Source organism: Ovis canadensis, chromosome X, assembly GCF_042477335.2.
Source record: "Ovis canadensis isolate MfBH-ARS-UI-01 breed Bighorn chromosome X, ARS-UI_OviCan_v2, whole genome shotgun sequence".
Classification (NCBI taxonomy): domain Eukaryota; kingdom Metazoa; phylum Chordata; class Mammalia; order Artiodactyla; family Bovidae; genus Ovis; species Ovis canadensis.
The window spans coordinates 53531355-53553690 of NC_091727.1; the positions used below are offsets into that span (position 1 = coordinate 53531355).

A 22336-nucleotide genomic window follows, 5' to 3' on the forward strand; every position below is an offset into this window, starting at 1 on the left:
ATACTAGCATGTTATGTTGCACAAGACCAGCATTCTTAGGCCATATGGCAGCATCCATTGAGAGTCTTCAGAATACATTTCTCCTAACTCACTAATACCTGAGGAGATCCAAAGTGCTGGCATAGCTTTGTGCACACAGGTTGATAATTAGTGACAGATATTTATAGTTCCATATAGGAAACTGTCCTGTGTCTCCTGGGAATTAGGATTGAAGCAAATTATGCTACATTCATGTAAGTATTTGTGTACTTTAATAGTTTCAAATTTGAGTGATATACTGACCTCTTTTAAAGATTTATGTTAGCTTGAAATATCCTTAATGTTAAATATGTACAAACGTACCACTTAACCAAAAAGCCAGGACAAACTTCCAAATTAATTTTATAATTAACCACATGAACTCAGTGAGCAGGTGATGGTGTTTTGCTGAAACTGAGTTCCTATTCACAGTGTGCCTGACTGCCATGGCTCAGTTTCTTTGAGTCAAGCATGCCTGTTCCAGCGGTTATTTGACGACTCATTTACCCACACTCCTTCTTTTTAAATTCCTGTTGCGCATTTTTTTTTTTTTAAATTTCTTTGGCTGCAGGTCTTCGTTAGGGCATGCAGGATCTTTAGTTGTGGCACTTGGGATCTAGTTCCCTGGCCAGGAATCAAACCCAGGACCCCTGCTATTGGGAGTGTAGAGTCAACCATTAGACCACCAGGGAATTCCCTAAATTGCTGTGAAACTTTAGTTCCTTGCAACATCCCTACATGAGGTGATTTGATTCTCACTTGGCTTACGTACATCATTTTATGTCTGCCTTTGTTGGTTGTTGGTTGTATGGTTTGGTTTTTTTTTTCCCTCCATTAAACCCTGATGACTGAAGTAGTCTTCTTTGGTGTCACTGCAATCTTCAATGCAAATAGAGATTGGGAAGTAAAATTCTGGGGCAGGAGTAGGTAGACATGTAGATGATCAAGAATCATCTATTTCTTTTTGACTTTTTATTTTGAAATAATTTTAAATTTAGCAGAAAGTTGCAAAAATAGTACTAAGAACTCCCATATACTTGTCACCAAGATCATCAGCCATTATTTGCCGTATTAGCATTTGCACTCTCTGTATGCATATTATTTCTTATGCATTGCAGATATATCCCCTTCTGTGACTTTCAGATCAAAATGAAAACATTCTCCTTAAAAATCAGAACATAATAAGTAAGATTATAATCCCCATTGACTGGCCACTCTCAATCCTAGTCCTTTTACTCTTCCTAGGGCCAGTGTCATATAGAGTGTATTCTTCCAGACTTTATAGGCATTCATTACATTCTTATATGTGTGAAAAGTGAAAGGCCCTCAGTCATGTAATTACATTCTTATATGTGTGAAAAGTTAAAGTGAAAGTTGCTCAGTCATGTCTGACTATTTGTCCCCCATGGACTATACAGTCCATGGAATTCTCCAGGCCAGAATACTGGAGTGGTAACCCTTCCCTTCTCCAGCGACCTTCCCAACCCAGGGATTGAACCCAGGTCTCCTGCAATGCAGGCAGATTCTTTACCAGCTGAGCCACAAGGGAAGTCCTCTTATATGTGTACTCATGGAAAACATATAGTATTATGCTTTTTAAAAACATTGATGTTGTTGGTTGTGACAGTAATGTTGATGTGAAAAAGATGCTTAAATAACATTAAGTCAGAATATAGACTTTTAATTATAATTTAGTCTCAACTATATAGACTTGTCCGTAAGTAATATTGGAAGGTGATAGGCTAAATGTTAATTGGTTACCTCTGCCTGGTTGGGTTTCAGGTAATTTCTTTTTTTCCTCCTACTTCATACTTTTTTATACTTTGAACATTTCTACAGCAGGCAGTTTGTATATTGGGGTTGGGGGGAGGTCAACAAAATAATTTGGAAAAAGGTAAAGGAAGCCAGAGGAGTTATGGGGGTTTGTAAAAGCAGAGCTCATCGAAGATAGATTCCAACAAACCACCTGGTAGAAAGGGTGGGCACAGAGGGAGAAGATTCCATTCCATTCTAGTGGGAATGGAGGGAAAGCCTTCACTTCTTGTCCTGTTCCCCCTGCTGGGCCCAGGAGGAGCAAAGACATATGAAGATCATAGATGAGACCATGGCCCAGCTACAAGACCTGAAGAACCAGCACCTGGCCAAGAAGTCAGAGGTGAATGACAAGAACCACGAGATGGAGGAGATTCGTAAGAAACTGGGGGGCGCCAACAAGTGAGTGGGTGCAGGTCTGGGCTTGGGGGAAGTACGTATTATGGGCAGCTTGCTGGATTTGGATCTCACCTATCTCCCTGGATCTTCTTAGGGAAATGACCCATTTACAGAAGGAAGTGACAGCCATTGAGACCAAGCTTGAACAGAAGCGCAGTGACCGCCACAACCTGCTACAGGCCTGCAAGATGCAGGACATCAAGTTGCCACTGTCTAAGGGCACCATGGATGATATCAGTCAGGAAGAGGTGAGTATCATGGCTGGTGGTGGGTGTGGGCTGTGAACAACATAACCAGGGATGGAGGATGAAGGTGGCCAGGGAGGGCAGGTGAGAGAGAGAAGGATGGTGGGTGAGGGTGGTGAGTGACAAAAGGAGGGATGCAGAGGAGATGAGGCAGGGTGAGGCTGTGAAGACAGGTGAGGTGAAAGGTAATAGCCTTGATGTGAGAGGGCAGTTTTGGGGTAGGGTGTTTGTTAGTAGGTGGAGAAGGAGGTAAGCCAGTAGAAGAGGAAATCATTCATTAACCTCAGGGACCTGAGCTAAGATAGTTCCAGCAGATTATGGATATTGGTTGTTGTTCAGTCACTCAGTCATGTCCAACTCTTTGTGACCCTGTGGACTGCAGCATGCCAGGCTTCACTGTCCTTTACTATCTCCCAGAGTTTGCTCAAATTCATGTCTGTGGAGTTGGTGATGCTATCTCACCATCTCATTCCAAGAGCAAAGGAAGATGGAAGCTGAGGGTCCTGAGGGATGGTAACTTAGCTCCAGTAAGAGAGGCCGGTCAGGAGAGGGTTGGGTAAGGGACAGCAGCAACCCAAAGGTGATGAAGCATAGTTATGGGGAAGGGAAAGACACAAGCCAATAGAAGAGCCAAGGCATTTTATCCACTGGAAGTGAGGCTTGATGGCAAGGGAGTGGGACTGTTAACTGAGAGGTGGTCTGCACTTGTCTTTGACCTAAACATGTATCTCAGTCCTACATGCGTTTCTCCCTCCTTTCTTCCCAAATAGCATTTCCATTTGATTCAGCAAAATCTTCTGAACGCTGGCAGTGTGCTGGGCATCATGGTAGCACATGATATAACTACTTCTAATCCTAAGCACAGCCTTGCCAGGCAGGCATGGTCCCATGTTACAGATGAGGGTTTGTGTGTTTCAATGAGGATTCGAGCAACAGCATGTCTTGCCCAGGGTCACACCATTAGTCAGTGTGTGTGAAGTCGCTCAGTCGTGTCCGACTCTTTGCGACCCCATGGACTGTAGCCTACCAGGCTCCTCTGTCCATGGCATTTTCCAGGCAAGAGTACTGGAGTGGGATGCCATTTCCTTCTCCAGAGGATCTTCCCCACCCAGGGATCAAACCCCGGTCTCCCTCATTGTAGGCAGACGCTTTACTGTCTGAGTCATCAGGGAAGTCAGTCAGTGGTAGAGCCCAATTTTGAACTCAGGTCTTTCTGCCATCAAAACTGCTCTTCCTTCTACCACAAGTGCTTTCTATCGAGGTGCTTCTCAAAGGCATCAAAGGCTGCCAAGAAGCCTCCCTCTCCAGCCCCCTCTAGAGGTGTACTCTTATGGCCAGTCAGCTGCATTTGACTCTCCCTCTCACTATTGCAGGGTAGCTCCCAAGGGGAGGATTCAGTGAGTGGCTCCCAACGGACTTCCAATATCTATGCACGAGAGGCTCTCATCGAGATTGACTACGGCGACCTGTGTGAGGATCTGAAGGTGAGGTTCAGCCTTGGGGGGTGGGGTCATCCTCCCAGCTGTTCAGAGAGAGGGTCAACCCATCTGGGGCCCCTGTGGAGACAGACCATTTCTGGAAGGAGGGGCAAACTGCAAGGGAGTGAAGTTGTGATCTAGGTTCTCCCCTCATGTACACACAGACACAGGCACATCTTCTACCCTCGACTCCCAGCTGCCCCGGTCCCTGCCTGTTACCAGTCTTCGCCTTCCACCTGTGTATGCATCTCAGCCTAGATACATGGAGAACAAGCTCCTGTACAGTGAACAGATAAACTTTGGGGGGGGGGTGGTTCCTCAGGGCTCTGTCCCAGGCATCCTTTCCTTATGTAGGGTTCTCATCCTTCATATTTCCTCTCCCAGGATTTCAGCTGCTATCTTTATGCTAGGTCCCACAGGTACCTCAAACTCTAGCCTTCCTCCCCTTGTCCTTGACTCTCTCTCACTTTACATATTTAATAAATTAGCAAGCCCTGTCGATTCTACCTTCCAAATGTCTACTGAATTCTACTTTTCTCTGTTTGTACTGTAATCTAGTGCAGGCTGCTTTCACCTCTCACATGGACCACTACAGGAGCCCCCTGAATAGTTTCTGATGCTTTCCAAGCTATCATTATAGCCAGGGAAACTTGATATTTTTAAAAAAGCTTTTTATTAAGGAAACTTTCAAACAGATACGGAAGTAGAAAGAAGAGAATGATATAATAAACCCCAGTACCAGTCATTTAGCTTCAATAATTAGCAGCATATGGTCAATCCTGTTTTTTATACCCTTCCCCCTCCTAATTGGCAAATTTAAAATCAAATTCTAGGTATTTCATTCATATACCTCAGTATATATCTCTGGCAGGATTCTTTTTTAAAAAATGTAGCCACAGTATCATACCAAAAAATTAGCACTGACTCTGCAATGTCACCTAATGGTCAATAAATGTTTAGATTTCCATGAATGTCCCATAAATACCTTTTTAAAAAAAGTTTGTGTTTTTAAATCAGGATTCAAGTGAGGTCCATGTGTTAAAATTGGTCTCTTATGGTCTATAACATTTTCTTATCCCTTTTTATTTTTTTCTTCCTCTTTATGATAGAAAGTGGATCATTCAGTTCAGTTCAGTCACTCAGTCATGTCCGACTGTTTGCAACCCCATGAACCACAGTACATCAGGCCTCCCTATCCATCACCAGCTGCTGGAGTCTACCCAGACCCATGTCCATTGAGTCAGTGATGCCATCTAACCATCTCATCCTCTGTTGTGCCCTTCTCCTCCTGCCCTCAATCTTTCCCAGCATCAGGGTCTTTTCAAATGAGTCAGCTCTTCGCATCAGGTGGCCAAAGTATTGGAATTTCAGCTTCAACATCAGTCCTACCAATGAACACCCAGGACTGATCTCCTTTAGGATGGACTGGTTGGATCTCCTTGCAGTCCAAGGGACTCTCAAGAGTCTTCTCCAACACCACAGTTCAAAAGCATCAGTTCTTTGGCGCTCAGCTTTCTTTATAGTCCAACTTTCACATCCATACATGACTACCGGAAAAACCATAGCCTTGACTAGACGAACCTTTGTGGACAAAGTAATGTCTCTGCTTTGCAATATGCCGTCTAGGTTGGTCATAACTTTCCTTCCAAGGAGTAAGCGTTTTTTAATTTCATGGCTGCAGTCACCATCTGCAGTAATTTTGGGGCCCAAAAAAACAAAGTGGGTCATTGGTCTCGTACAATTTTCTATTCTCTGAATTTGACTGATAGTGTCCCATGGTGTTATTTATCATGTTCTTCCATCCCTGTGTTTCCTATAAACTGATTGGTAAATCTATGGTTTGATTGGGTTCAGATTTATTTTTTATTTTTGGCAAGAATAGGTGCTGCTGGGTACTTGTAAACTTCCTTTTGCATCACATCAGTAGACACTGAATATCAGTTCTGTCTTTGTAGTGATAAGATTTGATGAATACATGACATTACCTATGAAATACTAAGCTTTTATATCCACCAATTATATGAAACACTGATGCCAGAGGAACATGTTAAATAAAGCACAGGGATACAGTTAGCTAAATCCAGACTGTGGGAAACTCAAAAGGACAAAAGGCCTGGTCTCTTCCATAAATAAATGGGAAGAAAGAAATAAACAAAAAGGGAGAACTTTCATAAACTTATGAGACAAATCAACCAGTTAAAATTTGTCACCCTCCCTTGAATCTACTGCAAAGAAAAGAGAGGCAGGGGAATTTATAGATTAAATGAGAATTAAGAGACATGCAACCAAGTGTAATGTGGGCACCTTATTTGGAACCTGCTTTGAAAAACCTGTAAAAAAAGTTTTCACATAGCATGATCAGGATGATTTGAACTGTCCAGATAGTTTATGATGGATGTTCAGGAATTGCTGTTAATATTTCTAGGTGATAATGGTATTGTGGTAAAAAACATTCTTAGTTTTACAACAGTGGTTCTCAACGGGTGGGGTAGATTTTGCCTCCCCAGGGGACTTTTGGTAATGTCTGGAGATACTCTTTTCACACCCACTTGTCACAACTAGAACAAGGGTTACTACCAGTATCTAGTGGATAGATACCAGGGATGCTGCTAAACATCCTACAGTATACAAGGGGCACTACCCACAACAACAAATCATCTGGCCCAAAATATTAGTGCTGAGATTCAGAATCCCTGCTTTATAAATACATACTGAAATTATTTATGGATCAAATGTCTGAAAATAATTGAATATAGTAAGGAATTAGGTGTAGATGGCAGCGTATTGGCCATGAGTTGATAATTATTGAAGCTGATAATAGGTACTTGATGGTTCATTTCATCATTATCTGCATTTTTGTGAATGTTTCAAGATTTACATAATGTAAAGTTTAAAAAGAAAAAACAATCATGATCACCAGGTTAAGGTGTTGTTAGCCCCATCAATTTTATAAGGGAATTTTATCAAGTTCCCTATCAGCCTTTTACAGCAGGTTTTAGCAGTCATTAACAAATGATCATTGTCTATATCTATTAAGGGCTGCAAAATGGTAATTTTCTGATTTTTTCATTCCTCCTATGTTTATTAATTGGATTTCTAAAAAGAACTTTCTCACATCAACTGTTTAGTTCCTTTGAAATACAGTTAGTACAGAAAAGGTAGAATAAATACTTAATTACTTGCCTTTATTTCTCAGCTTTTAGAGTTGGTTGCCCTTATAACCTTTAAAGGTGACCAGTAAGGTTTCTAATTTATATTTTTTATGAACTTAAGTGCTTAAATGTGTTTTGGTATTTTTCAGTCTATTTGGAGTCATTTTTCTTTCTGATACTCGTATTATCCCATTCTTGGCCATTGGGAGCCACTTCACGTTGATTTTTGCTGATCTTATTTTTAGATTTTTATTACAGAAAACTTCATATGCATGAGTAAAATAGTACCGTGCTGCCTCATGGCCATCACCGGTTTCAGCAGTTATCAACTCATGGCCCAACTTGTTTCATGTGCACCCCCACACACACCATCCTCTCCGCCCTCCCCACCCCCAGGATATTTAAAAGTAAATTCTGGACACCATGTCATTTCATTTGTATTGTAAATATTTCAGAATGTATCTCTATAAGAGAAAATTCTTTAAAATATTTAGAATTATCATACCAAAAACCCAGTAGCTTAACATTGTTATATATTATTATATAATTCCTTAATATTAATATTATGATCAGTATTCACATTTCCCGGATTGTTACACACACACACACTCTTTGCTTGTTTGAATTGAGAGTCAAATAAAATGAAAGAAACAGATAATTGATTTAGTGATTGGTTGATGTCTCATTTAATCCAAAAGTTCCTCCTGTCTATTTTTATTTTTCTCTACAATATTTATTGTTGTTGAAGAAATTTGCATATTTTTCCTGAAGGATTTTCTATGTTCTATACTGTTGATTATGCCCTGTGGTTTTTAAAATATTGCCCCAGAACAAAGCAAAAAAATGAGTTCTGCTAGACCCTGTAGTTCCTGTAAGTGGGTAGTTAGATGTTGATCAGTGCTGTTAAATACAGATGTAGTATGACTCACGTGTAACTTTTAAAAAGTGAAATTAATTTTAATACTATATTTTGTTTAACCCAGTATATCCAAAAGAATTAACGTTTCAATGGTAAACATTATAAAATTTATTGATGAGATATTTGACCAGCTCTCTGTACTGAGTTTTCAAAATTCATTATCTGTTTTACACTTCTAGCATATCTCCATTTGGATGCTAAATTTTCTTCAAAAATACTTGATCTGTATTTAGATATCCTAAAGTTTACAATTGAAAACGGAGAACCACATACCCAAGTTGTTCCAAATAAACTTAGTTTAGTAGTAACTGAATTGTCAGTTTTTAAATTTAAATTATCTAACATTCAGTAAAATAAAAACTTCAGTTCCTCAGTCACGCTAGCTGCATTTTTCATGTTCAGTAGTGATGTGTGGCTTATGGCCAGTATATTGGACAGCTCAAATCTAAAGGTTTGATTAGATTCAAGTTTTGGGGTTTATTTGGTCAAGACTGCTTCAAATGAGGTTGTTACTTCCATCAAGAGGTTTATAACATTTGGTCAGTGGCTCTTTTTGTGTAGCTTGCAGCCATGATGATTATTGCTTAGACCCATTATATAATTTGTCAAGGGTTGCAAAATGGTCATCTTAGTTTATCATTTCTTTATTAGCTAGAACACTGTAAAGAGATTTTCTCTCCTCAATTATTTGGTTACCCTGGGGTATTTTGTATAGGAAAGGCAGGATATATGTGCTGGATTCTTTCTCTTTATCAGTTTATAATGAGTTGGTTCTTTGGCATTCTCAAGATATGGCCACCGAGTTGTTTTCATGTTGTTATGAACTTTTAGATTTAAACATTTGACGTGTTGCACTCTTATGATTATTATCCTTATTGTATGAAGTCGTTGGCATCTTTGGCCCATGGGGACTCATTCAAATTGGCTTCTGAATAATTTTGACACAAGTCTTGCACTCTCTGATATATTCCTTGATTTCTGGTGTGTCCATCCAGGCTCATCCTTTACATTTTCCACCCTAGATATGGAATTAGCCATTTCTCTGAAAAGCTCTGACTTCTTTTTCTCAGTTCAATTCAGTTCAGTCGCTCAGTCGTGTCCAACTCTTTGCGACCCAATGGACTGCAGCACTCCAGGCCCCCCTGTCCATGGCCAACTCCTGGAGTTTACTCAAACTCACGTTCGTTGAGTCAGTGATGCCATCCAACCATCACATCCTCTGTCGTCCCGTTCTCCTCCCGCCTTCAATCTTTCCCAGCATCAGGGTCTTTGCCAGTGAGTCAGTTCTTCCCATCAGGTGGCCAAAGTATTGGAGTTTCAGATTCAACATCAGTCCTTCCAATGAATATTCAGGACTGATTTCCTTTAGGATGGACTGGTTGGATCTCCTTGCAGTCCAAGGGACTCTCAAGTTTCTTCTCCAACACCATAGTTCAAAAGCATCAATTCTTTGGCACTCAGCTTTCTTTATAGTCCAACTCTCACATCCATACATGACTACTGGAAAAACCATAGCCTTGACTAGACAGACCTTTGTTGGCAAAGTAATGTCTCTGCTTTTTAACATGCTATCTAGGACTTCCCTGGTGGCTCAGATGGTAGAGCATCTGTCTACAATGCGGGGAGACCCGGGTTCGATCCCTGGATCGGGAAGATCCCCTAGAGAAGGAAATGGCAGCCCACTCCAGTACTCTTGCCTGGAAAATCCCATGGACGGAGGAGCCTGGTGGGCTGCAGTCCATGGGGTCACAAAGAGTTGGACACGACTGAGCGACTCCACTTTCTTTCTAGGTTAGTCATAACTTTCCTTCCAGGGAGCAAACATCTTTTAATTTCATGGCTGCAGTCACCATCTGCAGTGATTTTGGAGCCCAGAAAAATAAAAATCAGCCACTGTTTCCACTGTTTCTCCATCTGTTTGCCATGAAGTGATGGGACTGGATGCTATGATCTGTTCTTCCTAACCTTGTATTTCCTATAAATTGGAAGTTTGAACTGTTTTAGAGGCTTGATATGTTTGTGTTAAGTAATTTTTTTGCAAGAACATTTCACTGCATACTATCCCCCAGCCCCATCCCTGCCTCTGGCTGTGCTGAGTGATTTGCAGAATCTTAGTTCCCTGACCAGGGATTGAACCTGGGCCACGCCAGTGAAAGTGCTGAGTCCTAATCACTAGACCACCAGGAAATTGCCTGCTGTGTACTTTATATTGCAGGAGGCACGTGTCAGTGTCCTACTATGCATGATGCTAAGTTTGAGCCTCAGTTAAGGTATCTATTGCCAGATTTCTCAATACTAAGCATACACTTTTACCATTGTAAGTAATAAGGAATCTTTAGGGTGACTTTTTGGCATCTTGTGAATATCTTGTTCCCCTAATATTTTTTTTTAAACCCAGTGGCTTTCACATTTTGATTCATCTTAATTTTGTTTTATAATTATGTAAATTCTTCATTTGATTCTAAATCCAGAAGTATAATACAAAGTATGTGAAGAGAAGTTTAGTTTTCTTTTCTTGTCTAACTTCACCTCCCTCTATGTGTGACCATTTCAGTTTTTGGATTATCATTTTGTTGTTGTATGTTTAAAATACAAACATACTTATATGCAAATATATTCACATTCTCTCTCTTAGATAAAAGATAGCATTCTGTTGTGTACCTTTCATATTTTATTTCTGCTGAATCCATGAATCACTCCATAGCAATATATAGAGAGAGGGATGTTCAAAAAGGCTTTTCTTCAAAAATATGTGTGTGTGTGTGTATCCATCCTTCCTGTGCTTGAAGTCATTCGGTGGCACCTCACCTACGATAAAGCCCAAATTTCTTACAAGGCATAAAAGACACTTTTATCATTGGGCTTCTTCATGTGCCTCCAGCCTTGCCTCTGTCTAGTGTACATGCACGCGCACACACACACACACACACACACACACACACACACACACCAGTTGCTACTGTTGCCATGTTGAATTGCCCTTTATTTGGCACTTTTTTTTTTTCCTGCACCGCTTGGTTTGCAGAATCTTAATTCCCTGATCAGGTATTGAACCCAGGCTCCAGCAGTGAAAACACCAAATCCTAACCACTGGACCACCAGGGAATTCCCGTTTGGTGAAGTTCATTAAAGTTGGTTACTCTTTTGAATTGCTTTGATTTCCTTGAACGAACCATGGATAAACCCTGGCTTTGCATGTGATATGTGCATAGAAGACTATTCTTTCTCTCCATTCTCACCATTCATCCTATAGGCCTGAGCTAAAAAATACTCCTGAAAGCCTTCCCTAGCCCGTATCTGAGTAAGTGCACTTGTGTGCTGACCCATCACCATCTGTTTATGATTGTTTGGTTATTCACTATATGAGATTGTTTACTTATATACATTCCTCTGTTACTCCATGAGCTCTATGAGTACAGGAGCCCGGGCTCACAAGATAAGAGGGCCAGTGCCTGGTGTTGGAAGGTATTTAGTAATATTTATTGACTAAAAGTGACAGAAAGGCACAAGCCCAGATATGCATTGCAGTATCCATAAGACTTAAAACCAAGTTCAAGTGGAATTTGCTCAGGTGTAGTGATCTGAGCAGAAAATATGCATTGTCTTATTCATTGTACAGCTGTAAATGGAGTCCAGACGAGCCTGTGTGGGAGCCTGTAGGTCACCCTGAGATGGTGCTCGCTCATGACCTTGGCTGAGAGCCAGAGAGGGGCACCATCAGCTGAGAGATGGAGAGGCTGACAGGGCCTGGGGGAAGGGCTTTATAATTGTTGTTCAGATGCTCGGTTGTGTCCGATTCCTTTGTGTCCCCACGGATTGCAGCACACCAGGCTTCCTTGTCCTTCACCATCTCCCGGAGCTTGTTCAAACTCACACCCAGTGAGTCAGTGATGCCACCTTGTCCTCTGTCATCCCCTTCTCCTCCTGCCTTCTATTTTTCCCAGCATCAGGATTTTTTCCAATAAGTCAGCTCTTCGCATCAGGTGGCCAAAGTATGGCAGCCTCAGCTTCAGCATCAGTCTTTCCAGTGAATGTTCAGAGTTAATTTTCTTTAGCATTGACTGGTTTGGTCTCCTTGCAGTCCAAAGGGGAAGGGCTACAGATGAGAAAAGTGACGTGAGCCTGTAATTTCTAGGGACAGTGGGAAATGGTTACTTTGGTCAGGATCTGATGAGAGCAGCAGGGTTGGGAAAAAGAACCTGCCTTCTGCATGGGAGCAGGCCCCCACTGGATCAGGTATCTCTGTAGGGGCCTGGCCCTTCTTAATGCTGCTGGGCCTGGGCTTTGCAGGATGCCCAGGCTGAGGAGGAGATCAAGCAGGAGATGAACACGCTGCAGCAGAAGCTGAATGAGCAGCAGAGTGTGCTCCAGCGTATTGCTGCCCCCAACATGAAGGCCATGGAAAAGCTGGAAAGTGTCCGAGACAAGTTCCAAGAGACCTCAGACGGTAAGAGTTTCTTCTTTTACTCGGGCCTAAGATGAAGGCAGGAGTCTGGAGGTATAGCAGGGGCCTATTGTACATACCAACAGCTCCTGTTGTTACATGCTTTCTTACTCAAAACTCCCAAGAGCCCTAAGTAGTAGGGAATTATCACATCTGCTTTAGAATAGAGAACTGCTGAGGTTTAGAGAAAGAATGACCTGCCTAAGGTCACACAGCATGTGACCAGCCCACTGGACACAGGTGATTGTGGAATTGTCTTCCTGGGCCCCTCCCCAGGCATTCCTCTCCCTGTGGGGTGTCCCTGCTCTGTGTATAGTCACTTGTTTTTGCCAGAGTATGGATCTCAGCCTTGGCAGAGCCTGGGTACTGAGAGGTCACCTGTCTTTCTCTTATGGTAGAATTTGAGGCAGCCCGAAAGCGAGCCAAGAAGGCCAAGCAGGCATTTGAACAGATCAAGAAGGAACGCTTTGACCGCTTCAATGCCTGTTTTGAATCGGTGGCCACCAACATTGATGAGATCTACAAGGCCCTGTCCCGTAACAGCAGTGCTCAGGTAGGCTGGAGCCCCTTGCCCAAATGACCCTTACCCATCCTCATTTGACCTTCCCTCTAGGCTTCCTGTCCTCATTCCCATCTAGACCTGACTCATCTCCTTTCCCCCTAGGCGTTCCTGGGCCCTGAGAACCCTGAGGAGCCCTACTTGGATGGCATAAACTACAACTGTGTGGCTCCTGGCAAACGCTTCCGACCCATGGACAACTTGTCAGGGGGGGAGAAAACAGTTGCAGCTCTGGCCCTGCTCTTTGCCATCCACAGGTAATGCTGTGCCCCCTGCAGGGCAGTTGGTGGAGACTGTGCTGAGGCCACCAGAGGCTCTGGGGTCCAAGGATATGCATAGATCTGCAGAGGTGAAGATGATCTGGTGGACTCTGGATTGCATCTGTTTCCCTACCTGCTGCAGCATATCTGTCCTTGGTTTCCTGGACTTATCTTCCCAATCCACCCTCATCCATTCTGCATGCCCTCCCCTGCATGTATTCAGTCCCACCTCCAAGCTTTTGCTCACATGGTTGCTGGCTCATAAGCCCTTTCTTTTCATGCAAATCTAGCTTGGCCGTCACCTACCACCCCTTCACATTGCATTCTCCTCCTCCTGTTCCTCTAGGAAGCCTGCTTCAACCACTGTGGCATACCCTGACCTCCCCTTCCTAAATGCCAACAGTCCTTGAATCTGACTGCCCCCTACAACTTAGTGCTTGATTGTACAGCGTCAGTCAGTGAGCATTTCTTGATGGCTGCTCTTTACCATCCTGTTGGGGGATTAGGGACACAGATGAGTCAGACATGGTTTCTGTCCTCGAGGAGCTCATGGTCTAGTGGAAGCCAGATGTGTAAACAGTGAGCTAAATTATAACTGGGTGAGCGTGTGTGCTGCTGGACGCACAGAGGAGGGCCACCAACCCAGTCTGGGAGGGTGTGGGTGGCCAAGAAAGGCTTTCAAGGGCTGGTGACACTTGAGTAGGAAATGCAAAGGATAAGTAGAAGTTAGCCAGGGAGACCAGTAGGCATTCCAAGGCAGAGGGTACAACATGCACAGAGATAGGGAGACATGGTGTGAGTGGGTAGGTGGGGTTCAACCTCCAGGTAGCTTGGTCAGTATGACTAGAGCCTAGGACAGCTTTATCTCCTCAACCAACCTGGACACTCCAGAGAGGACCATGTCTTTTGGTTCTGCGGGATCCTGGAGCGCAGAGATGGATGCAAAGGAGAGTTCGGTTGGTGTACTGGCCTTTAGGGACTCAGGCAACATTCAGACCTGGGGTTTTTAGTCTCTGAAGAAACAGAAGGGGGTGCCAGCCTGTGTGATGGGCCCTAGGGCTGTCATGCCCTACCTCTGCTCGCATCAGTATCAGCTTACCTACCGGTTCCCTCCCAGCTACAAGCCAGCCCCTTTCTTCGTCCTGGATGAGATCGATGCTGCCCTGGATAACACCAACATTGGCAAGGTGGGTGCAAGGAAAGTGGGGCCCGGGAAGGAGGCCCCCAAGTCGGGGCTGGGTTTCAGGGAACAACTCCTGAGTGTGCCCTAGCCGTTCCTGCCGCCTGTTCTCTGTGCCCGGGAGGCTGGGCCGAGGGTCATCCACACTGTACTAGTCAGTAGCCTCCTCTCAGCCTCTCTTCCCCCAACCCTCCACCCCCTACCCTACCCCACCTCCCTCTGGTTCTGACTGTATAAGCCAGGGAGTGTTAGGGCTTCAGCCAGCCCTACTAAATGCTTGGTGGCCCCTCCCACAGGTGGCAAATTACATCAAGGAGCAGTCAACTTGCAACTTCCAGGCCATCGTCATTTCTCTCAAGGAGGAGTTCTACACCAAGGCTGAGAGCCTCATTGGAGTCTACCCTGAGGTAGGGCGGGCCTGGCTCAGGAGCCAGCCCCCACTCCCTGCCTGACTCCCCAGGGCAGGAAGGGAAGGCTGCAGTGGAGGGGCATGGGGGGTGGGGGAGCATAGGGACTCAGTTCATGAACAGCCTTGTTGGAGCCCTGTCCTGGAGGCTTACCAGCCCAGCTGGGCAGGGCCACTGGATTTGGTGACAGGTAGAAAGGCAGGGCAGAGGCACCCAGACAGAGAAAAGGACAAAAGTACAGAAATAGGCAGGTAGAGAAGGCACATGGGACTGAGCAAATCTTCTCACACCCAGAGAACCAGAGCCTGGGCTTTGGGCAGGTATGTAGGGAGGAGGGTTTGAAGCTCCCCAGTCCTAGGGCACTAGACCCCTCTTAATTCTCTCCTTACAATTTTATTTTTCTTTTTCTCCCTCCTCCTTCAGCAAGGGGACTGTGTGATCAGCAAAGTCCTGACCTTCGACCTCACCAAGTACCCAGATGCCAACCCCAACCCCAATGAGCAGTAGCAGTAGTTCTGCCCTCCTACCCAGTCTGGATCCTTAAGCTGCCCCTCTCCCAATCTCTGGATATTTGGTTCCCAACCTTCCCCTACTTCCTGTCCCTGTTTGGTGTAATCATGGGATTTAGGCACTGCTATCAAGCACGAAGAGGAACAGAGGTGATGTTAGTTCTGGAGCAAAAATTCCTGAGTTTCAGGGAGCATCCTGGCCTCTGGAAGGAGGTGGTGAGCTGAGCTGAACTGAGCTGAACAGGGCCATCTGTCCATCCCCCTTCCCTCCCTTCCAGACCTTCTCCCATCATCCATAATCATGGGTCCTCTGGGCCCCCTTGCATTTTGCTTATGTGTGAGTATGTATGTGTATGTATATATGTCTGCATGTGCGCATGTGGGTGTGCTTGCAAAATAATAAAGATAATAGAGACCCATTTTAGAAGGAGCCTAGGCTGAATTTGATTCCAAGAGAGCTTAGTATGACAGCACCCCGGAGCTGGGCAGAAGTATTCCGGACCTCATAGGATTCAGGCAGTTACGTGAAACTGCCCTCATTCATGTTTTCATTCATTTTGTGTGTTAATCAGACACATACTGAACACCTATTTGTCAGACTGTATGCTAGGAATACAGAACTGAGTCAGACATGATCTCTACCCTCCTACTAGGAAGATGCTAGTTCATGAGTTCCCATGGTTAGGTGAATCAGGTATAGGTGCTTTGAATTTGAAAAGAGGATGATCACCTCCAGGCTTTCCGGAGGTCACTTTTGAACTGGACCTTAAGTTGGTAGGATTTGGTTGGGTACTAAGAGCAGAGCCTGGGCTCTGGGGACAATTCTAGTCCCGTTTTTTATTACTTTCTAGTTTGATGCTGGGCAAGTCATTTGACCTTTCTGTGCCTCAGTTTCCTCATTTATAAAATGGGGCTAACAGTATTTACCTACCTCATAGGATTTAGTGATGTCAAACTCCTCACTGGAGGCCTTATCCTTGCTTAGAGCCCAGTAGGTGCCAACACCTCAGAATACAAGTCTTCACATGCCTAACGCCTGAGGGTTTCTGATCCCAATTGTTAAGGACAGAAGGAGCCTCCAGATTTGGGAGATGGTGAATGCTCTGGTTATTGGAGAAGTTCCAGGGCATTGATGGGGTTTACCTGGTAAGTGGAGGGCCTAAGGAACCCTGTAGCTTAAATCACATATAACTGAGTGCCTAAATCTCAACCTGGGTTGTGAGGAGGTAGGGGAGAGGTAGCCTGGGCCACATCCTGGCTAAATGTGTGTGATGTTCCTTTTGGGAAATAACTGTTAGTTGCAGAGGCAGCTCAGTGTGCTGCCATGAGATCAGTCTTTGCTACTTCACATATACCATCAGACCATCACCTTGTCCTGATCTGTATACTACATTTTTGTTTTTTAAAAGTTTGATCAATTGTAATTACCCAAGTAATGAGTGAATTTTCTTTTTAAGAAATTAGATTGTTGCAAATAATAGTAGTCATTCAACTACCATTCTCCAGTCCCATCTAAATTGCTGTAATGGCTGTTGTACATCCATCTTAACTTTATGACTTTTACATGTGAATTCATTGAATATATTGTGTTTAATGCAGATGATATATTGACTCATTCTGCAGTTGTCTTTCTTTGCTTAGCTATATTTTTGAGATTTATGCACGTGGCTAAATGTAGAAACAGTGCATCCTTTGTAATTGTTAGGTAGATTGCCATTATGTGACTCTACCACATTTTATTTACCCATTTCTCATGTGATAGACTGTTTTCTGTTTTTGCTTTTATAGGATGCTAAGCAGGAGCATTTGTGTGTGTGTGAAAACTTACCTAGGGTAGATTCCTAGAAATTGAATTGCAGAGTCATAGGCTATTTATACTTTTGTTTTTAATAGATACTGCCAAATTGCCCTCCTGTACTACTTACCCAATATTTTTCTTGAGGTTGTCTTAGGTCTAATATTGTTATCTACTTTAGTTTCATCCTAAGTAGCGATAACCGTGAAACAATGGGTTTGATGTGCTAAGTATGTATTTTCTAGTACATATGAAAAGGGACAACTATCAAGACAAAATAAATTTATCTGTGTTCAACCAAAGAAGTCACATACCACTTGTGGTGTGTGTGCCATAATTTGGGAAATGCTGGCATATGTGGAAAAGCACAATTTGGGAGTCACCCTGATTCAAATCCTAGCTGTACAAACTTGAGCCCGTTAGTTCACCTCCCTGAGCCTTGGTTTCCTCACAAAGGAAAGGAGGTAATATACACCTACCTTGCAGCCATGTAAGGAAGATGAAATATATCTGAAGCAATTTGGCTGACATCTAGGTCATCACAGGCTTTTAAAGGTAGTAATTGCTATTCTTCCCACTTTACAGATGAGGAGACTGAGGCCCAGGAAGGTGAAGTAACCCAGCTACCAGGTAGCAGTGAAGGTTTGAACCCAGGCCCTCCAATTCAGTCTTGTGTTTTCTCATTGTGAGGGTGGTTATCAACCTTGGCTGTTCACTGGAATCACCTGTGAAGCTTTTTCTTTTTCTTTTTTTCTGTCTGCACTGTGTGGCTTGCAGGATCTCAGTTCCCCAACCAGGGATTGAACCTGGGCCGTGGTAGTGAAAGCCCAGAATCCTGACCACTAGGCCACCAGTGAACTCCCTCTTTTTCCTTTTTAAGAATCAAAGCAATATATATACCAGTTAGAAAATAAAATAATACAGAAGGGCTTATAATGAAAAGCAGCAGTTCCTTGCTGCACTCCCATGTCCAAAGGATGTGGAGCTCCTTGCTCTGGTCCCACGCCTGGAAATCTAATTCAGTAGGTGTGGATGATAATCTGGGTAATTGCCTCAGGCTAAGGCCCTGGTACATAGGAACAAAAGTGCTACAAAGGATTTAAATCCTGAGGCTCAGAGAGGTGAGATGACTTGTCTTGAGATCCCAGTGGTTCCATTGCAGAGTCGAGACTTCAACTAGGATCTCCTCTGTTTGCCCAGTGCTTTCTCTTGTGTCACGGTGCCTCCTATCATCACAAGGCAACACATGCTCAGTGCAGGCTGTGCCCAGAAGAGAGCGGACACTGGTGTGTTTCTAAGAGCCAGCTGGACCTGAGTGAAATCCCTAGGGCTAGTTGGGGGACACTAGTTTGACTCCCTTATGTTCTGGACCTAGTAGCCTTAGTCTGGGGACACAAACATGAACCAAATCTTTATCCTGTCCTTGAGGAGTTCAGTGTCTAGTTGGGGAGGCAATTCATAAACCAATGTGATCAGCGCTGTGACAGGAGCATGGATATAGGAAGGGCATCTGGCTTAGGTAGAGGTTCAGGGGAGACATCCTCTAGTCTAGGGTGAAACCTGAGCTGAGTCTCAAAGGACTGGTAGAAATTGGCCAGTTGAGTTGGAAGGGATTTCCAGGTAGTGGGAACAGTATGCACAAGACCTGTGGTCAAGAAACAGCCCACCAGTTCAGAAATACTGAGCCATAAGGTTTCCTGGGCTGGGGAAAAGTAGCAAGAAGTGAAGCTGGAGAGGTAGTCAGGAACCAGATTTGAAGAGAGTCGTAAGAGCCTGGCTATAGAACAGACTTACCTCATAGAACAGTTTGGTTCCCTCACTGGCTGTATACCAGAAACACATGGTGCATCCTGGATGACATCCCCCTACCACCACCACCACCTAAAAATTCAGTTTCCATAACTGGGTAGGGGCCTCAGGATCTGGAGAGCTTATAAATGAGAGGATGTAACTAGGGTGCAGCCAGGTTTGGGAACTGTGGGTTGGAGACAGCAGAGGAGACTAGATAAAAAACAAGCCCCTTTCTGGCTAGCCAGTGTGAAAGCAGATTAGGTTAGATGCTCAAACTATATGCTTCCTTAGTTTCCCAGTTCAATTCTCAACACTTTTATATTTGCCTGTTTTGTCTCTCCAAATAAGCTATAAGCCCCGTGGGGGTGGGGCTATCTTGTTACTAGTATACACCCAGCAAAAAGCACAGTGCCTGACCCCAAATAGACATCCAAAAAATAGTTTTTGAATGAATGAATGCATGTGTGAAGGAGAAAGTGGAGACATATTAGTTAGGGAACTATTGAAAATACTAGTCTACTGAAGGGCAAGGGCAGTGGGACTGGATTGGAGATGATAAGGTGTGAGCCATTAAAGGAAGAGGTGAAGCAGACTTGGTGACTGATTATTGGATGTGAAGTGTGACTGGGAGGATAGAATGGATGCTTGTTAATAGCCAAGATTCCTACTCTGTCCCAATCATTCTCTTTCATCATCTATCTGAATCAGAATCTCCCTCCAGCCTCCTCAGCAGTTGAAATTCCTCAAGTTAAGTAAGCATTCTGTGTGTGCTGTGTGGTCTCCCCCTCCTCCCCAGCCATTGATTCATTCATTGAGTTCAATAAATCTTGGCTAAGCACCTCCTGTGCCCTTCCAAGGTGGGACTCTCGACTCCCTCTTCCCTACCTCAGATGTTTTTGAGGGCTTCCCCAGATAAGACTTACGTCCCTTATACAGTAACCTAAAGGGAGATACTCAAAACACCAGACCTGTAAGGGAACCTACAGACTTCGTCCAGTCCCCTCCTGAGACTCTCAGGGGGAAGAAACTTGCCTAAGGCCCCACTACTAGGAAATGTAGGAGCCAGAACTGGAACCTGAGTTCCCTTTCCACATTGCCCCTAGAGCCTTGATTTCTCCCATTGCAGATCAGAACAGGCAGAAAAGGCCAAGGAGAAGGTTGGCCTTTGAAAGTCACTGGTACTGGACAGGCGAACAAGAAGCTTGCCAGTTACACTGCTCCCTTTTGGAAGCCCTCAGCAGACCTGCCATGCCCACAGTCCCTTTTAAGGGGTTTCTTAAGCATGAGTTGCCATGCTCTGTACCATGTGACCTCACAATCCTGGCCACAGATGACAAAGTTGGGATAGTATCTTACTCATGGACAGCCAGTCTCTAAGCTGGATGATGGCCTATTAGGTAGACTGATGTAAGAACTCTACCTCCTAGCCATGGCCTGTATGAGATGGCAAATGTATGAAACAGTCAGATCCTTTTTCAGGGAGGCTGAAAGTGAGGCATTCAGAAGAAATGAACAATTAGAATTTAGCAAGGCAGACGTGGTGTTGGATGAAGAATGTCAGAAACTGAATAGCAAAAACAAGGAGAAAGCTGCAAAAACCATGAGGCATGTGAGAATGTGGGGCCACAGGTAGCAGAAGCCATGAAGCAGCAAGACAATGGGCCAAAAGGACACAGAAGCCATGAAGCAATAGGAGCCACGATGTAGCAGTAGCCTAGAGGAACAGAAACCATGAGACAAAACCCTGAATCTGTGAGATCCACGAAGCAGCAAAAGGCTTGAACAGACAAGATCCATGAGGCAGCAGAAGAAATGAGACTGCAAGAGCCCCAAGGTAGCTGCAACCTTGTGGCAGTGAGGCAGCAAGAATCAAAGAGGCAGGATAGACCAGGCAAGCAGAAATTACAGCACAGAGAAGCCCCCGATTAATTGGAGCTGAAGCCCCAGAAGCCAGGAAGCTGCAGGAGCCAGGAGGCCCAGAAGCTGTGCCCTGAAGGCCACTGGCTGGCGTGGAGGGGAGCAGAGAGAAGGTAGTCAGTAGCAGTAGGAGGAGTATAAACACTGCCAGAAAGAAGTTGAGTCACCATTTTGAGAAGCACTAGAGAAGGGAGCAACAGATGCCTGCAGCTGAGGGGGTGACAAGCTCTAGCGCTGCTTTGGATCATAAACCATTTTCAAGTTTCTGTTCTGTGAGGCTGCCTGTGTAGCTGTTTTTGTCTTCCTTATTTCCCTGTGAATGCTTCAATAAATCTCCATCACTAAGCTGAGTGTGTCTGTTCCTTATAATCTAAAAAAGGTTAACACTGGTGTGTACTTTAGATGGGTGGAGAATAGGGCAGAAGATCTTACAGGTAGATTTGAACCAAGACACAGGTGGAAATTCATTCTTCTCTCACACCCTCACTGGCACAGGAACTTTTCATTCACTTACTCATTGGCTGCTTTTCCTCATCCAGTCATTCATTTATTCATTACTTCTGGATAACTCATTCATTCACTTATCATTCATGCAATAGTATAAGCATTTGCTCGTTAGTTCTTTCCAGTATTCACTTAGTCATCACTTTGCCATCCATTCATTCAGCAAGCATATATTGAGCTCCTGCAGCATGTCAAGCCCTGTGCTTGGTTCTGGAGATAAAATATATTCCCTATACTCCAGGAATTCAGTTTACCTGAGGGCTCAGATAATTAAGCAGATATGTGCATCAACTGTGACAAAAGAACTGACAAGTGTAGATGAGGCAGAGTAGAGAACGTGACCATTAGGTGGTTCTTCCTGGGGTGGGGTGGGGTGGGGTGGGATGGAGGGTATTTTCAGGAGAGCCTTAATAGAGAAGAGGGCACTTGAAGGAAGAATTTCTGTTTACCACGTAGAAAAGGAGGAAAGAATATTGCCAACGGAAGAATTGCTTAAGAAAGATACATAGTGTGAAAGCACATGGGTTTTGGGGGGACCAGTGGAAGAAGTGGAAGCCAGGCAATCACACTTAGCTTTCATTCTATGGGCAATAGGAAACCGAAGAAGGGTTTGAAGCAGAGAAGTGACAGATCGGTATTTTAGGAAGATGACTCTAATAGCTGGTATGAAGGATGGTTGGGGGCATGAAACATTGACATAAATAACATATGAGTAGAGAACATGCGTGTGTCATAGAGGCATGAATGAATACTCAGGAGTTAGTGAGAAGGGAGAAAGTTCTGCCAGTGGACTAAGGAAGACTTTGGAGGAGGTGGAATTTGAGCTAAGCCTTGAACAATAGGGAAGATTCCAACTAATGGAGATAAGGAGTAATATTTCCAAGCAAGTATGGCAAGTCTGGGTTAATGAATATTCCAGTTTGACTGCAATAAAGCTACATTTAAGG

The 22336-nt window shown here is 44.0% G+C and overlaps 1 protein-coding gene across 2 annotated transcripts in view; it reads left to right on the plus strand.

Moving 5' to 3' along the window:
- The window catches only part of SMC1A (structural maintenance of chromosomes 1A), a 46985-nt gene that overhangs the window by 18961 nt on the left and 5688 nt on the right, over positions 1-22336 (plus strand). Inside the window, exons 17-25 of one of the 2 annotated variants that reach the window (XM_070291630.1) lie at positions 2087-2232; positions 2324-2477; positions 3848-3958; positions 12314-12470; positions 12866-13020; positions 13132-13283; positions 14404-14473; positions 14763-14873; positions 15297-21230. In XM_070291630.1, the coding sequence (XP_070147731.1) occupies positions 2087-2232; positions 2324-2477; positions 3848-3958; positions 12314-12470; positions 12866-13020; positions 13132-13283; positions 14404-14473; positions 14763-14873; positions 15297-15380 (1140 nt within the window). In that variant the 3' untranslated portion in view covers positions 15381-21230. Of the gene's footprint in view, positions 1-2086; positions 2233-2323; positions 2478-3847; positions 3959-12313; positions 12471-12865; positions 13021-13131; positions 13284-14403; positions 14474-14762; positions 14874-15296; positions 21231-22336 lie in introns of those variants that run through there. The other variant, XM_070291629.1, reaches the window with a different exon arrangement.